The sequence below is a fragment of the Rosa rugosa genome, chromosome 1 (genome assembly GCF_958449725.1).
Source record: "Rosa rugosa chromosome 1, drRosRugo1.1, whole genome shotgun sequence".
Classification (NCBI taxonomy): Eukaryota; Viridiplantae; Streptophyta; class Magnoliopsida; order Rosales; family Rosaceae; genus Rosa; species Rosa rugosa.
Window position 1 is genome coordinate 42524120 of NC_084820.1, and position 18555 is coordinate 42542674.

General features: G+C 42.7%; 1 protein-coding gene across 1 annotated transcript; it reads left to right on the forward strand.

Moving 5' to 3' along the window:
- Positions 1-16288: 16288 nt before the first annotated feature.
- On the forward strand, positions 16289-18262 carry LOC133728434 (uncharacterized). Its single transcript, XM_062155853.1, has 3 exons — positions 16289-16526; positions 16952-17326; positions 18032-18262. Exons 1-3 carry the CDS (start codon positions 16289-16291, stop codon positions 18091-18093), a joined length of 675 nt encoding a protein of 224 aa, XP_062011837.1. The 3' UTR covers positions 18094-18262.
- The last annotated feature ends 293 nt before the right edge of the window (positions 18263-18555 follow it).

Genomic DNA, 18555 nt, shown 5'->3' on the forward strand with positions numbered 1-18555 from the left:
GTCTTCAACTCTCCGATGCCTAAGTTAGTCAATGTATTTACGTTGACAAAGTAACAGTAGGTAAGTATTGAATGCGTAATTAATGAGGAGAGAGGAGAGAACCTTTTATAGGTGAGGAAGAGGTTGATCTTCTCTTTGTTTTCGATGTGGGACTGATGTGCTTCAGTCCCCAGCTCTGGGAGCTTCTGATGCTACCTTGGTGCGGCGCGTGGCGGCGCGTTGGCGGTGATCTGGGGGTGATCCGCCGCCGAGGTTGTAGCCCGCCTGGCGGTGTGTTTGCATGTCATTCCTTTGGTTGGAATTAGTACCTTTGGCGGTCGAATGAGCGTGGCCCATTATAGCTAATTATGCTTGCAAATGTACATGTATGTACACATTGCAAGTACATGCTGCACATGCCATTCTTTTATTTAATTGCACAATTAAGTAAACATGGGACGCTCATACAAAATATTATTACTTGCTCTATGTGTTTATCATTTTTCATTCAGCCGCCAAGCGGTAAGGCAACGCCTCATAATGACAATGACCGCTACGCGGCATTGCAGTCAAGTTTCTCCTCTGAGAAATAGCAAAGGGACTAGTTAACACAGCCTACGACAGCCATTGATCCGGCAGTTAACCCCGACGCTTGGGTACCAAAGATTGGGCTCGCTACCCAACACCCTCTGCTCCGCGCAGCTCCCCTCATCAAACAATTTTCCGACCATCCGGAGGTCTATAGCCAGGAGAGGGGGACTCCTCGCAGGGCCTAGCAGGGGCCCACCCGAAAGGGCAAAAGCGTTCGCTCCAACCAATTCTAGATGGACGACGCACTCGCACTAATTATGCTTGATATACGGCACAAAGCTACGCTTTGGTATCAACCCGCAAGAACACCCTCCTTGACTGGGGACTTCGGGGACTTATACATACAGCCCAGCATAATTAGCAACGGCCACGCTCATGCCTCAAGGCGTCACCATCGAGCTACCCGTTAAAGCCTCATGGCAACACAGAGCTCCGGGGTCGTGCCTCAGCGGCACCGCCAGGCTTTCGCGCTAGTGCCTTAGCGGCACCGCCGAGCTTTTCGCGCTCGTGCCTCAGCGGCACCGCCGAGCTTTTTCGCGCTCGTGCCTCAGCGGCACCGCCGAGCTTTTCGCGCTCGTGCCTCAGCGACACCGCCGAGCTTTTCGCGCTCGTGCCTCAGCGGCACCGCCGAGCTTTTCCCGCTCGTGCCTCAGCAGCACCGCCGAGCTTACCGCTCCTGCCTTCGCGGCACCCCAAGCTCACCGCTCACGCCTTCCCGGCACCCACGAGCCTCCGCTCACGAGCTTACCGCTCATGCCTTCTTGGCACCCTTGAGCTTCCGCTCACGAGCTTACCGCTCATGCCTTCGCAGCACCCTTGAGCCTCCGCTCACGAGCTTACCGCTCATGCCTTCTCGGCACCCTTGAGCTTCCGCTCACGAGCTTACCGCTCATGCCTTCGCGGCACCCTTGAGCTTCCGCTCACGAGCTTACCGCTCATGCCTTCGCGGCACCCTTGAGCTTCCGCTCACGAGCTTACCACTCATGCCTTCGCGGCACCCTTGAGCTTCCACTCACGAGCTTCCCGCTCATGCCTTCTCGGCAACCCTGGAGCTTCCGCTCACGAGCTTCCCGGCAACCCTTGAGCATCCCGCTCATGCCTTCCCGGCACCCCGAGCTTCCGCTCATGCCTCCCCGGCAACCCTTGAGCTTCCGCTCATGCCTCCCCGGTAACCCCGGAGCTTCCGCTCATGCCTCCCCGGCAACCCTTGAGCTTCCGCTCATACCTCCCCAGCAACCCACGAGCTTCCGCTCATGCCTCCCCGGCAACCCACGAGCTTCCGCTCATGCCTTCCCGGCAACCCACGAGCTTCCGCTCATGCCTCCGCGGCAACCCTTGAGCCTCCGCTCATGCCTCCCCGGCAACCCCGAGCTCCCACTCATGCCTCCCCGGCAACCCAGAGCTTCCGCTCATGCCTTCCCGGCACCACGAGCTTCCCGCTCATACCTCCCCGGCAACCCTTGAGCTTCCGCTCATGCCTCCCCGGCAACCCACGAGCTTCCGCTCATGCCTCCCCGGCAACCCTTGAGCCTCCGCTCATGCCTCCCCGACAACCCCGAGCTTCCGCTCATGCCTCCCCGGCAACCCTTGAGCTTCCGCTCATGCCTTCCCGGCAACCCACGAGCTTCCGCTCATGCCTCCCCGGCAACCCTAGAGCTTCCCGCTCATGCCTTCCTGGCAACCCCGAGTTTCCCGCTCACGAGCTTTCCGCTCATGCCTTCCCGGCAATCCTCGAGCTTTACGCTCATGTCTACTCCACACACCACACGTTAATGGAACATTGAATTTTTCTACCATTTGTCGTTTACCGACCGCGACAAATCGAATTCTTTTCGCGTTCCATTAATACGACAGAAAACCAAACAGACACAAACCGTACGTGCGGTCATCGTTCATGAGTTACAAACACTTACCTTCGCACCGCTCATGCAACTTACATTTATCATAGGCAATCCATACGCTCACACGACCATACGCGTTCTCGAGTTTGTACGTCATAATCGATCGTACTCGGCGCCATTCGCGTGTATACATCAACATGTATCACGCACCCCATACGTTTATATATGCCAACGCATATCCATACAACTCACATTTGTTGCCCAAATGCAACGAGCATTCTACATATGCCTGTCTTCTTGTCTTTGTTGTGCAGGTTAACGAGTTCCTTCTTGCTTACGGAGTTCGGGGACTTGTGGGCTCCGTACCGCCCGGTTACTTATGCTTGATGACTTCATGATTTGAACTCCCCAACCAAGAAGCTCCTCTTACTTGGGGACTTCGGGGACTTGTACATACCTCCAATAATATGGAGGATTTGCTACATCACCAAGCATAAGTAACACCCTCTTTGGGACATCCACAAGCCATGGTGAGGCCCAACCGAGACTTGCATCTTGTAGCCCTATGTTCAAGCTACGCGGCGGTATCCGGAAGTCGCAAATCCGCCACCAGGAAGCCACGTTCCCGCCCTTGCCAAGATGCCTCCACAACATAGCTTTCTACATGCTTCTAGGCTTTCTAGACTAGAAATATGTGGAAACTTGTCCCACATCGAAGAATAAGTAGAGGAAGGGCATTCCTTCATCTATAAAAGGAATGCCTCCTCCCACAACTCAAGACATTCCAACCACAACCATCTCCATTACAACACACTTTGTAATCATGTTAGGCCGCAAGGCTCGACACACACTAGTATAAACATTCAAGTGGACGTAGTCTCTCGCTCATGCGGAGGCGAACCACTATACATCTCGTGTCAACTCTTTCTCTCTCTCTATCTCTCTCTCTTTGATGCTAACTAGAGTCCCCACGGATTCTAACATTAACACCTAGAAACGTCAATCTTGGTCGGCTCTCAAGGTCCCAATCATTGAGCATCACTTCTTAGATTTCCAACCTAGATCTCTTGCATCCCGGTAACCAACTCCCTACCACCTAAAATTATCCGGGCACCCATGCTTCAGCTAAGTAATTAACCATCTTGCAGCGGTAACTCTGAGCTTCCGGTACCTGTACCAGCAACTCAGATCATCACCTATCCAAGTCCCGATGACGACCTCAGAAATTTCTTCATTTTGGTGACCTCAGTTCCCGTTGATCATCTGGTTCTCTAACAAGGTTCTACGGCACATCCCCAACCTGCACCTGTCTTTATATGCGAGTTTGGGATCGGGTACCTGCACATATCCTTCCGGGATCTCCTTGTCTCCTTCTCCGGGACATAAAAAAAAAAGATGGTGATTCTCCGGCAACAATTCTCCGGCAACGAGCTCCCCGCTTTACTCTCGTCCGGGTACTAGCTTAAGCTCTCCAAGCACTGAAGTTAAACCATTTTGACCTCCCGGCACCACCAGTTCCGGATCCCGGGTTCACCTCACCGGCATCATTTTCGCACCTCGGTTCAAACCCAAGAAAAATCCCAGCTTCTCTGTAACGAGAACCTCGACGGTACCAGCTGACCTCACCGGTACCTGCTGCCTCATCGGTACCGATTCCAAAAAAAAAAAAAAAAGGGCCGCATGAATATTTACTCAGTACACCCAAAGCTTCGAGGCTCACAGTTGTGGTGCCTTGAGGGAGGCAATGTTGCTTTCATATTCGGTCAAGCCATCCTTTAGGACTTCAAGCAGCATCCCAGTCTCGGTGCCTCTTCCCTTCCAGTCTCTAAGAAACCTCCGTCCAGATAAGTGATCTTCTGCATCTTCTTTTTCAGAGAGATCGATGCCTGCACTGTTTCTTATGAGTTTTATATATTATTCCTATGGTTCTAAATCATATCTAAGCATGTTTACAATAGTACATATGCATGAATGACAGGTATCTCACAACTCATGCATGACAGGTATCTCACAAGTATACATGTCATCCAATTGAGCATGATCCAACACGTACACATGTAGATTCAGTACAATACAGTTGCAGGCCCCCATGCACGTTACCAGTAGCAATATATAATTTCCGGGCACAACAAATTACAATGTCACAAAATTAACTTGTGCTTAGCTTATTTGCCTGTCATGACGTATCAAAATTGGCATGCCTCATTTAGTGACATATCTTGTCACAGGTTTCATAACGGATACTTCTTGGCTGACCAGGTGTGGTTAGCATCTCCTGACCATGTTTTGGGATGTTCCTTTAATCATGTTACACGTGTCACTTCTTCCTTTTCTACTTTTATCATTTCTTTTCAGTTATCAAACCTGCAAAATAGATTCCTAAAGCATAGATCTAGCCTTCAACATGCCATATTTTCACCTAACGACTTCCTATCTAAGCGGTTACTTTCAGGGCGGAATCACTGCTGTTCTAGGCTTATAGGAAACTAGTCCTTTAGTTTAAAAACTGGTTTAGAAACAGATAATTTTGCAGAAACAAGAATATACAAATCTTTAAAGAGAGTACTGGGCTCACACAGACTTTATTTATATGAACATGACTACAGTTTTAACAATCTAGAGCCTCACTCAGGTAAACAGCCTAGAAGCTGTTTAACTATCCATGAGACTGGTTTTGAGATACTTACTTGTAGGAAGAAAATAGCACACTTGCTACTATCGCTTTCTTATTTCTTGAGAGAAGACTCTTCTACTCAATTTTCTGCTTAGCTAATATGGAAATTTTCGAATGCCTTACAAATGAAACTAAAGCTCCTTATATAGAGAGCGGACTCCAAACTGGAATTCAAAACATAAAAATGTACAGCACAACTCCGTGATTTCCTGCTTTCCTGAGTGCTCCTGCTGGTGGAGGTCGGACGGGGAAAAGCAGATTCCTTTGAGGTGAAATGTTTTTCACCTTCTTCTTTTTGAAAAGCAAAAGCAGCTTTTGGGAAGAGTCCAAAAGTACTTTCGGTGTTTTCTACACATGCTGCTTCACATGTTCTCGTCTGTTTCAGAATTGTGGCCAAAGACAAAGGAGTTGTTGTCAGTCTGGGCTATACGAGTGGTTGTGGCATTATCCTCGACGTCTGTATCAACATACATCTTGTAGTGGTTGTCATTCTCAAGTCGTTCCACCCATTGCATGCATGCCATTGTCGAGTCTATCTCTTTTCTGGTTAGAGATAGGAACGGGTCACTGCTGATCGACTACGTCAGGATGATCGTAAGCAGTGATAATAGTTTTTTCTCCTGCTGCCAGGAAGGTATTGTTGATGTCTTCAGAGATGATCTTCTTCATATATTCCAGGGCCATGGCCTTCATCCATGGGATGCTTGAGTTTGGCTGGCCATTGTACCCGACACAGGCAGGTTGTAAATATTCTCTTTGAATGATTCTCACATAATGATATGGAGAAATGTATTCAACCTCGCCGTTTGCCTTTCTGATCCATTCTGGAGGAGTAGATCTAAACTTCAGTCGGAGTATGCCATCAGTTTTTCTGACATTCTTGACTGTATTGACAATGATGGGCGGCAAACCTTTTAGATCATCATTAGTTTTGGTCCACAAGTTATGGACAAAACCATTTTCAACAAGCCAAAGCTTGTGTTCTTGGGGATGTTCACTCTGAACATTTACCAAGTATCTTCCAACATATGATCCTGAGATAATGAAGAGAGTTTGAGGAACTAGGTCTTCTGAATTGTGTCTTCCTATCAGATTGTGGAATTCATGCCAATCTGATTCAGTGAGTGCCATGATAGGGATCTTAGCACTTTCTGGATGTTCAAGGAAGTTAATTTTTTCTTTCATGACAGCACTCTGCTGTATTTCTTCGAACTGTGGCCTGCCATTTTCAAAGAGTTCCTCAGCTAAGGCAAAGAGGGCTGGGAACATTAGACCACTGCTTCTTTCCTGAAAGGCAAATAAAAGGTTATCCAGAATTGCCTTCTGGTGGTAAGCAAGTCTCCTGCCCGTTCTGAATACCGGAGTATCGAAAGTTCGAAGTTCATAATTGAAAACATTTATTACTCCAGTTGGAGTAGGTTTGCTTTTTGGCAAAGCAACAGCCGTCAACGGTCTTGATGAGCCTTTACCGTCTGCCGTTTGAGACGGGCTAGCCAATCCTTTTCCCTGGGATTGATCAGTTGGGGCTAAGCCTTTTGGACCTAGCAGAAACCTTTTGAGGATTTTTTCTTTGGGATCCTCCTGGGTTTCATGTTCTTTCCCAGTTGCTCTTCTGCTTCTGGGGTTGCGACCTTCGTCGTCATCTCTCTGGAACATTGCCAATTCTCTGGTCAAGGCGTCTGGAAGATAATTTTTGTTTCCTGTAATTAATTCAACAATATAATCATATTGGTTAAGAAACAATTGCCAGTTGGCAATCTTCCTCTATCAGCAGCTTTATCTAGTTTAAAGTTTTTGAAATTCTTTACTCTAGCACAATCGGTGCGAACAGTAAAGGGTTTTCCAAGAAAAGCTGGAGAATTTAAAATCGTTTTCTTGACAGCCAAGATTTCTTTTTCCCCTGTGGGATAATTGAACTTGCCACTGCAAAATTTACAAATCTTTTCAATGTTAGTTCCAGGCGCTTTCGCCAGAACCACACTGGACCAGTAATTATCACTCGCATCTGTCTGGAGGATAATCTCATCATTTTCTTCTGGTTGTTGAAGAGGAGGGAGGTTTTTGCAGAGATTTTTTATCTGCTTTACAATTTTCTCATCATCTGCTGTGAAGTTCCATTTTCTTTTGGAACTTGTCTTGGGAGATAACATTGCTATTAACTCTGAGATTTTGGGAATGAAATCTCTCCCATAATTTATGACACCAAGGAATCTCTCTAGACTCTTAGCATCCGGAATCCTATCTGGGAATTTCCAGATCTTTTCAAGGATATGAGGTTGGAGTTTTATCACTCCATTCTTGATATTTATTCCTAGGAAATCAACTTCATCGAGGATAAAGAAGATCTTCTTTTCACCTAGGATAATTCCATGCTGAACTATCAGCTTTACAACCTCATGGAGGTGTTTCATATGTTCTTCTCTGTTTTTGGAGAAGACAAGGATGTCATCTATGTAGACGACGCAGAACTCCGCAACATGTTTGAAGATGTTGTCCATTTTTCTCTAGAAGATTGAGGGAGCTTGCTTTAGACCAAAAGGCATTACTAACCATTCGTAATGTCCTTGTGGTGTTCCAAATGCAGTGAGAGGTACACTCTCAGGATGCATCTTGACTTGCCAGAAACCCGACTTTGCATCGAATTTCGAAAAGACCTTAGCTCCTCTGAGCTGGTTGATCAGTACTCTTACTTGAGCAATTTGATAACCGTCTTTGACAGTCTTCTTGTTGACATCTCTGTAGTCAATCACCATTCTAGCTTTTCCTCTGAGGTTTTCTGCATGATTTCTCACGTAGAATGCTGGAGCATGATGAGGGCTAGTGGAAGGTTGAATTTATCTCTTGTTCAGGAGATCTTCAGTATCTTTTCTGAATTCTTTTTTATCTTCCTCTTTGTATTGAGGAATGGCTTTGACATGACAGATAGCATTCATGTCATGCTATCTCAATTCACAGACCACTGGGTCTTTTTCCCAAAACTTCTGAGGATCTACATCGATATTCTGTTCGAGTAGTTTCTTGATTTTATCAAGAGTGGGAATTTTCTGAGACTCAAGCTTATTCTGGAAATGTTTGAGGTTATGCTCATGGATGAAACTAGCTTCTTCTTCTTCACTAGTTTCTTCTTCTTCTTCTTCTGAAGATTCTTCAACAAGTAATTCTTCTTGTTGTTTGATTTGGAGTATGGGTTCAAATTTGGGTTTGTAGGGGGTAAGATCACCACTATTCTGTTGCGATCTCTGATATTGTGTAGTAAAGTTTGGTCCTACTACACTTTTGGCTTGAGTAAGCCTATCTGTCCAGAACACCCGTGCTTCTTTTCTGAAGCCTATTGCTTCTTCATCCTGAATAAATCTTTGTTGGAGAATAAAATCATTTCCCAACAAGAAATCTGAGCCTTGGCCTTCAGATTGCCAGACATTATGGATGATAAATGTTCCTCCACCTATGGTGATATGAACATTTTTTGCTACTTTATTCATGGTGAGATGGCTTCCATCAAAAGTAACACCAGTAGCTGTTCTTTTCTTATCTTCTTTCTAGAGTTCTTCTGGAATTGCAAATCTCTTTGCCACAGTAAATCCCGATCCATTATCCACAAAGGCATGTAGATGATATTTTTTGTGATCAGGGAATTTTAGTCCAATCTCTATGTAGTTTCTATATCTACTAGTAGAGACGACCTTTGATTGTTGAAGCTCATTTTCTTGAGCTTGTTCCTTTGGAACGAATGGTTTGCATTCTTCTGGAACAATTTCTGGTGGTTCAACCAGATCAAAATTTAAATTTTCATCGATTTTTTCTTCATCGATGGTTTCTTCCTTTATTTATGAGGAAGAGGGTTCCATGATTTCCTGGAACAAAGTTTCGACTTCTTTCTCTTTTTTCTCAGAGAAATATTCTTCATATTCTTGTTCAACCAATTGGCTGACAAGGCCATTCTTGGTTTTTCTTCTTGCTTCAGCTATGAAACATTCTTTGTGATAAGTCTTTTTTAACTCCTCACAAAACATAGGGAGACCATCCTTTTCGTGACATAGGCAATAGTCACAAACGAATGTACCAGGGTTCACTTGATAAGAAGACATTAAGGATTCTGTCTTACTTTCTTCCCAATTTTTGATTTTCAAAACATTCATCTGCCTAGCTTCGAAGTACTCTACTTCAGAATCTGTATCAGAACCAGATGAATCTTCTTCTTCAGTCCAGGCAAAATAAACTGACCTGTCGTCTTCATCATCAGAATAGGCTATTTCGTAGCCTTTCATGTTTGCTGATTCTACTATATGTTCATATTCTTCAAAGAGAGCTTTAGTAGATCTTTTACCCTTTTCCGGGCATTCATTGGCATAGTGCCCTTCAGCTTTACATAACCAACATCTGCAAGCTTTCTTACTGGGTTGTTGTTTATGTTGATGCGTATTCTTCTTTTTCTTGAAGAATTTCTTTTTAGGATTTTCTTCCTGTTGTTTCTTGTAATTGGAGCTTTTCTTGAATCTCCAATCTCTTTTCTTATTACCCTTGTTGAATTTTTTGGGGTAATATTTTTCTTTTCTTTTTCTATGGAATTTGGATTCATGACATCCCCTGTTAGTGGGTATATCCAGTATTCCATAACAGAAATTTTCAACTCCTTTGAGTTGTTTCTTGGCCATCTTAGCTCTAAGATTGGCTTTGCATTGCTCTTTTAGTAATTGCCGGATTCTGTCGGCAATTCCTCCAACTGAAAATCTTTCAATTGGTTTTTCAGCTATGCTTTCTCTCACAGCTGTTCTCCATGGTTCAGGGAGTTTTCTGTGCAATAGGTTGACTAGATCAGTATTCTCTAGTTCACCAATCGTACAGTAGTATTCTTGAAATTCATTCAAGTATTCTTCAAAATATCTCATGTCACATATCTTTAGTGCATAGATATTTGATTTGGCCGTTTCTTTAGCCTTTTCACTGAAATTTGAAAGATCTCCACAGAATTGATCGTACATCGGTGCTGCAAAATCATACGGAGATTTTGAATTTTTAATCTCTTCCAGCCATTCTTTTCCTCTGGCTGTTTCTTTGAAAGAGAAGTAAAACTTCTTAGCTACTCCAGTGAGAGTAGTTTCAAAGTACATCTGTAGATCTGGAGCTTCAAATTTTCCAAGGGTAAGAGCGGATGACATCATCAGACTGTCTACCCATTGGTCAAGAGTTTTTCTCTTGTCTAGAGCTTTGTCTAGATCTAGCCAGATACCATAGTTGGAAATTGGTACTCTGGGAATCTTGTCCTCTGGGACAAATCTTTGAGAATTTCTTTCTCCATCTCTGCCCGTAGGGGCCTTCTGAACAGGGAGTTTGATTTTTCCCTTTTCTCTAATGATAACTGTTTTGGAACTGGAGCTATCTCCTTCTTCCATTTCAATATCCTGATAGGGAAGGAGTTTTCTTTCCTTTCCTGGTTTGAATTTTTTCATTTCTTCGATTAGTTTTTCTAATCGTTCAGGATTTTCGCAGGAATCTGCTTCTTCGTAGAGATTATAGAGCTTTTGTGCTCTAAGCATATTAACTGGTCTGTTCAGATCAGTTTCTAATTCTTCTTCAGTGATGGACTCTGAGGGTTCTTCAGAGCTTTTTGTACCACTAACACTAGCTTCTCTAGTGCTGTAGCTTCTTCTGAGAAGATTTTTGTTTATCCTGATGTTCTCAGGACAGACATCACTTTTTCTGTGATTGTCAAAATTTAGACTGATTTCTCCAGTCTTTCTACTTTCATAAATTTTAGCTTTTGCACTTTCTGCTGGTAGCTTCGGACCAGATAATTGCCATTCAATAGGAAAAGTTACTTCATTCCAAGTAACCTTGTGAATTTGTTGTGAATGGTTCTTCTGACTGGTGAGGAATCCAGTAGTAAGACCAGGGATGTTTGATATCCTTGTCTTTGGCTCTACTGTAGTACTCATCAGTTTGTAGTATATTCTGTATACTATTGCCAATTCTTGCATATCACTTTTCATTGATATACCATCTGTCTTGACTCTTAGTCGGAGACAGTGGGCTGCATCTTTCAAGCTAGTTGAGAAATTGGGGAAGCAGTTGAAATATGCCACCTGGTTGCACAAAGATGCTTCAAGGGTTCCCAACAGACTGGCTTGAAAATCTGTTAGTCTATTGTCTTGTAAGACACATAGAACTGAACAGTTTATGCCTTCTCGAGCTAGAAGTTTTATGCCTACTTGGACTGCTCCAATATGCATAAATTGATAATTTTTTGATCTGGCTCTGGCGACTTCAGCTGGAGTGATCATCAGTAGATCTGTTTCTCCTGTTGTGGAGGGGGTTGTAAATTCTAGTACTTTGAAATGATGGCTATCCATCAGGTCAAAGTTTCCCCTTCTGTAGATTTGTTTGAAATCTAGCTTTGGAATTGAGGCGTTTTTTACCTCATGCTCGATTTCATTGTATTCAAATGCTTCAGCATTTAGAAGTTGAACTCCTTTCTTTTTCCCGAAGATGCTTAGCATATTAACATCTCAAGTTTCTTTCGGCTTTTCATACCGAATAGTCGAATACTAGTAGAACTAGTTGATGGATCCAGAAAAATCATGTTTGGAACAGGATTCTTTTCCGGTCTTTCTAATGGTTTGAATCCATTAGCCTTCTTTGGTTTTACTGTAGGCACTTTCTTGTCCTTCAGTATATTTTTCATAGAATCCAGCGTTTTTTGCTGTTCATTGATTTTTCTACTAACACTTGTTAGTTTTTCTTCTTCCGTTTTTGGAAGTCCTTTGATATAATCCAGTTTGTTTTCCAATTTTTCTAATTGGTGGATTATCACAGAAATTTTTTCTAGATGATCTTGATATCTAGATATTTCTTTCTGCAGGATCTGATATTTTTCATCAGATGAAGTTAATAGAGAATTCAGTTTCTCTATTATCAAATCAGATATTGTACCCATGGGGGGTTCCCCTGCTGAGCTCCTTTTTCAAGCTTTGATACCAGCAATTTGCGGATCTAACCAATGCTCAAATAATCCAGAGGTTTTTGTTCCTCTTTAAGCATATATAAGAGACTTTCAATCTCTTGCTCAACTTTATAGATTCTTTCTTGAATTCTAAAAATAATATTCCAATAGTCTGGAGTATCTCTTTTAAGATTCTCTCTAAGCTGTTTTAGCTTTCTCAGCTTTTCTCTTTCTTTCTTTAGTTCTTTGCCAGTATTGTTACAGATAGCAACTAATTCAAGTCTGTCAATGATGATAGAAATTTTGACTAGTAAAACCTTGACTGTTTACCTTGGAGTATTGAGGATAGATGTAAAGCTGAAACATATCATGATAAACAAACTCAAATATGGGCCCACTACGTTTCCTTAAAAATTTTAAGTAAGGTAATTCTGCAGTAGATTATGAGATATGGGATAAAGGAAGAAACAAAAGGGAATCAGATAACAAGTATCCTACGTGTAAAGTGATTATGGGCAGCTCATGCTGACCAGAGCTGGTTAGCGAAGTTTTTTCCTTTCATAACCAACGTGGGTTGTACACCCATTTTCTACTTCACAAACCTATAGTTTACTATACAAGTATTAACTGCATGTACAAATGTCAAACTATGTCAAGCATAATCATTGGATGCCTTGCACCAGATTTCCCAGACAATTATACAATTATGTCTATTTTGCTAGTTAAAACAGCATCTCTCCATCATACTCAACGCATACAATTATACATTCTCTATAGGTCACACTTGATCTGTGCTAACGTCTATTTTTGTTTTTTAGAAGACTCGATCATTTGAACCGGATGTATTATTGACACATTACAATGTGACGCCACTTTTTAAAATATGGAAAATCTCATAATCGGACAAGTCCGTCATTGTTTGCAATATTTATACAACTTCTTCACGGCTCAAGATAAGTTCTCATATACGCTCGTTTAATTAGAGCTAATGTTATACTTGACATGATTCAATAATGATTACTATAATCTAAGCATGCCTACGACACTTGATAATTTAACTAGCATATTCGTTATGCCTACGTGCTTATGCCATGTTTCAATTTAATTGCAATCCAATTAAAATTACTACATGCATACATGCGACACTAAATCAGTGTAAAATGCGGCATTTAAAATCCTCGCCCCGAGCGAGGTACCCCAACGGGGTCACGAGGTACAAGACCTCATTCTACTCGGTGCCACGTCACAGGGTAAAGGAGGCCTACGGGCCCTCATTCAACCCTATTGGGTTAAGGAGGCTAAAGCCCTCACTCTATCCCATCGGGTACGAGTCATTCTACCCATCGGGTATGAGGCTCAAAACCTCATGTGATCCCACCGGGTCACGATGCTAAAGCCCTCACTCTACCCCATCGGGTACCAGAGGCACCAAGCCCTCTCACTACCCAGCCTGGTACCAAAGACCGGGCCCTCCAACGGGTACTGGAGGCCGACACCTATACAATACCCCACCGGGTACCAAAGCCGCTGTACACGAGGCCTACAGGCTCTCATAAATCCTCTACTCGAGCGAGGTATCCCAACGGGATAACTATAGGGTAGCTCCCTTACATAAGCCAAGGTCCAGTCCCTTGCATTAAAATCCTCGCCCTAAGTGAGGTACCCCGAGGGGGTAAGCCAAGATCCAGTCCCTTGCATTAAAATCCTCGCCCTGAGTGAGGTACCCCAAGCCAAGGTCCAGTCCCTTGCTTTTGAGTCATCTCACCTCCCGAGCGTTCTCTACACTTGGGGGACTTATTCATACCACTTATCACAAGTGGAGGTAGTACCCGACCGGGACTATCATTGAGCTTCACTCTCATACTTGTTGTGCTATGGTCTATTAATGGAAATATTGAAATTTTTTCACTTATTGTTGATCGCAACAATTAAATTTCTTTTACATCCCATTAATAGGACCATAGGACAAAACTCACACAACATACCACCCTATCGCACATAAGCCAAACAATCTAGTTGTAGCTTATACGTTCGGGTTAAGTAAGTTAGAGTTCCTTCCTCTAACCTATACTTGGGGGATCATCATGGTCACGCCACAGTCTCGCTAGTATGGCCAGTAGTTACTACGATACCGGAGCTCTATGCTCAGCCTCACGGGCATCCTCGACCATAACCTAGGTACTAACTACGTGTCTTGGGGGACTCGGCGACTAACTACACTCCCGTTCCTCACACATGTGCATCATATGCATACAACATTTACATATCATTATGTATGTGTCATCGTGTTCATCACACATCTTTGCATCATATGCACTTTGTATGCTATCACAATCACATACATTTCAGACTCATACATCATACTTCAACATTACATAATACGGGCATACACACAATGTGTAACATGCATCTCATATAAACATTCATGCACCTCGATGCATTTGACTCAAATTTCACTTAGATTGCCCTAGCGCAATCAATATGCTCTTTGTACATTCTTATCTTATTTGCAGCTACTAGCTCGATGATGGGCCCCGTGGCACCAACCTGTCATGGAAACTTCAAAAGACCCGGAAGAGTCCCTTCTTACTTACGGAGTTGGGGGACTAGTATGGGTATGACAATCAACAGGGTCGTCACTCATACTTGGCGGCATCATATTTAAACTCCCCAACCAAGAAGCGTCTCTTACTCGGGGACTTGGGGGACTTGTACATACCGCCTATATCACATACAGCCAAGCATAAGCAACGACCTCATAGGTGGGCCCCACGACATGGCTAGCCCCGCCTATGCCATGCATTCGGTAGACCGACACCCGAGCTACCTCGCCATGGTGAAGGTCGGCCGGTATCTTGCTAGGAGGCCACTCTCCCATGCTCTCCAAGAGGCTTCAAGAGAAGCAATAGGCACATATTGTCCCACATCGAGAATATGTAAATGGAAGGGGACTCCTTTAGCTATAAAAGGGAGTCCACCCCTTCTTAGAATAGGATGGGATCCATGATCCCCATACTTGTATACTACAAAGGCTCCATGGCCTCACTCATAGTGAATTATCCAAGTGGACGTAGCCTTGCCTCAAGGGCAAGGTGAACCACTATACATGCTTGTGTCTCTCTCTCTCTCCCCATCATGATCCATACTTAGTTCCCGTTCCGTATTCTCACACAGAAACAATTCCCTTCTCGATAAATATGTGAAAAACGAATCTGCATAGAAGAGAGAATGCACTATGTCAAAAAATGCTTCATACCATACCCCTCAGACGACAGAAGACGTTTTTTCTGTGGTCTGATTTTTTTGAACGTCTTCAGACAACAGATTTAACTATTTATGTCGTCTAAATGGTATCAAAATCAACACCAATTCAACTTTTTCAAGTTTGTTATAATTTAGAGAATTCAGACAACAGATTCTGTTGTCTGAGTAAAGGGAAAAATTTATCGGGACAAATTTTTTTTTTGGTTGAACGTACTAAAACTTAATGTGAACTATTTGCAAAAAAAAAAAAAAAAAAAAAAAAAAAAAACAGCAGATGCCTAGCCTATACCCGAGTTTTCTCAACACTTGGTCAAAAAAACATAAAGTTTCTTTCTCAACCCTAACCACACGACAGCCGACCTCCTCTTCATCACCCTCATCCTCCGCCTCCGCTCCCATCCTCCTTCTCCGGCTCTGACGCCGGAGCTCCGCGGAACTCCACACTCCCGATCCAGCTTCTCTCTCTCCTTGGAACTTCCAACCCGTCTCGGCGTGAGGCATCTCTGCCTCTCCGGTCTTTCAAGCCCCACCCAGCCCCCACTGCCGAGCTCCTTGCCCAGCAACCTGCAACTAGAAAACCCGTCTCCTGACTCCGTCCCCCTGAAGGTAATGGTATTCTTCTCAGTTCTCACACTGACTCCGTCCCTCTCTCTCTCTCTCTCGTCTGCCATCTCTTCCTCGTCGAAACCAAATTGGAGCTCAGATTCTTTAGCTCTGAGCAAAATAAATCCGCTCCCCACGGATGGGTAATTCTCTCTCTTTCTTGATCTGTCGATTGCTTTTTCATTATTGCTCCCTCCCAAACAGAAAATCTGGAAAATTTATTGGAGAAAGAATGACAGTGTCTCTTTCCTCTCTCGTTGATTTTAACAACGTCGATCTCTCTCTATTAGGTTCCAGTGTCTCCCTTCAATTAAGTGATTCAAAGTTTTGTTTTGTGCGTGGGTGTGAATTTGACTTAGGGATTTCAGGGAGGAAAGATTGAAAGAATTGGGGGCGATGGAGAAGGAGCTGGTGGAGGTGTTTGAGGAGGTGATGAAGGCGGCGGAACCCACGAAATCGTGTGACGGAGACGCCGAGGAAAGCAATTCCTTGAGCCTTGGCCCGGTTAGGGATTACATTGTTTATTTTCATTTCATGGATACTCTCGACTTGAAGAGTAATTGCTTCTTTGAATCCTCTTGTAGCTGGAGGATAGATATGGGTCTCGAACTAACCTGTCATGTACAAGCCAAAGGTATAGAATTTCTATCGAGCTAGCTTCACCCAATACATTCCTTTATCAACACTAAGTTCTCTTTTTTTTTTTTTTTTTTGAACAATCCAGGTTATCGAATTTTGAGATATTTGTTGAGGTGGATTTGTTGATTAGTGGAATTAATCTGTTGTGGTTAGGTTTGTTTAAATCGTCGTCTCGTCAATTAATCTGTTGTGGTTTGATTTTTTTTTTTGTTGGATTTTATATGAAGTTTAGGTTTGATAGCGAGCTGAGTTGAAGTTTTATGTAAATGAGTTTGAAATTTGTTCAATTTTGGGAAATTAGTGATTTTGATCAAGTTTAGATTTTGCTTTGGTGTGCTTACTGTTCAATTTATATAATGCTGGCAGACAATCTCAGTTGAAGGACAAAAGAAAAACCTCCAGACTGACTACATTTTGAAGTAAATTTCTGTACTAAATATTGGTTTTCATATAGATATTTATCTTTGAGGTTGGGTCCTGTCTCACATTTATGTACTGATAGAAGCTTCGCCAGTGAAACGGAAGATATTGGTTCGAGTAATTCTCAAGAGGGTGGAAAGTTCAACGATTATTCACCATCTATAAGTAAGGAGTTCTGTTTCTTTCCTACTAAGACTGCTTATGATCCCTCTGAGTCCACTTCAAGCATGTGGAATTCAGAGGGTGAAGATCGGAGTTTGGAGCCAACTTTAAAGAAGCGCAAAGCAACTTTTAGAAACAATGAAGAGGATGGGCAATTTTTCTGCCAGCCACCTGGCCAGCCCAACAAGTTTCCTGGTCGATTTACAGGGCCAGGTTTGTAGGCATTCTTTTCTTTTTGTAGTATATATGCTTTAAAGTTCAATATCTCAATATAAGGTTCTGAATCCTTTTATGAGAACTCTCTTCTTATGTAGCTCTGATTGTGAAATTTCACAAGTTCATGTTACTTGCTCCTTTTATGAGTCATGCTATATGATCAATGTAAACGTGACATAGCTTAAGGTTGAAACATGAAACTTTCTGCATATCTGACAGAAACTACTAAGATCAGCCAATATTGAATTACTTACATTTTTAAAGTTGAATGAAAATGATAGAAACAAATTTGTGTATAAAAGATATGAGAATTTCTGGTACTGTTTAAGATGATAGCATATAGGAACTTCAATGTTTGAGGACTTCGCTGCAATACATTGGTTTTTCCCCAGAATCTCCTCTCCCCAAGCCAAAACGAAATATTAAGGAATTCTTTTTTTTGTTTTGTTTAGTTATTAACTCGACAGTTCCTATAGCTTAAATGTTGAATAATGAGATTGAATCCTTTTAACTTTGAAATGGTCCTTAGAAGAGAAAACCTTTGCTATTTTTTTTTTTTTAATGATGGATTATAGCTTTGCCTTGTCATTAGCTGATCTTCAGACTGAGAAAGTACAGTGTTTGAAGATCATTAAGATACTTTCAATTCTTCTAAATATTATCAATTCTCTGATGGTCTGTAAAGAAATCCTTTGTTATCAGAATGGTTTAGGGTTTATAGTGTGTGTACACTGCACACAATGGTTGTGGGGAAGACAGGCTGAGTTGGATCTGGGATGTATATTATCTCGTTGTGGTGTTTGGTGTAAGTGGAATGACTAGTCCATAGGAGAAAGTACCTGAAGTTTGCATTTTCTGTTTGTTGATTTCACATGTGGGACTGTTGAAAAACATACCGAGTGACCAAGAAAAGATACTGAGTGGGGCATTGTTGTGACCTCTTCAAAAAATTAGTACACTTTGATGTATATGATCATTTATTGTCACGATAAATTTCAGCTATTTCTTCTGTTTGCAGTATTAAGTATACATATTTTCTTGGTCTGGGTTCCATCAATGTCTTTTGGAAACTTTTGCAATGACAGTTGTTCTCAGATTTACTTACGTTAAACTATTTCTTGAATTGGAAGCGCATAACTTGACATGTTCTTGCTGCGCAGGTTTACTAAATATCCTTTCGTAAGCTTCATGGCAGCCATCTTTCTCAAATGATTGTAAACCAACAC

What these genes read in the sequence shown, in the direction of transcription:
- LOC133728434 (XM_062155853.1), top strand. Translation starts at nt 16,289, where the DNA reads ATGGAGAAGGAGCTGGTGGAGGTGTTTGAGGAGGTGATGAAGGCGGCG. An exon ending in CTGTCATGTACAAGCCAAAG is followed by an intron (nt 16,527 to 16,951) that starts GTATAGAATTTC and finishes TACATTTTGAAG; the next exon opens with TAAATTTCTGTACTAAATAT. An exon ending in TGGTCGATTTACAGGGCCAG is followed by an intron (nt 17,327 to 18,031) that starts GTTTGTAGGCAT and finishes CTTTGTTATCAG; the next exon opens with AATGGTTTAGGGTTTATAGT.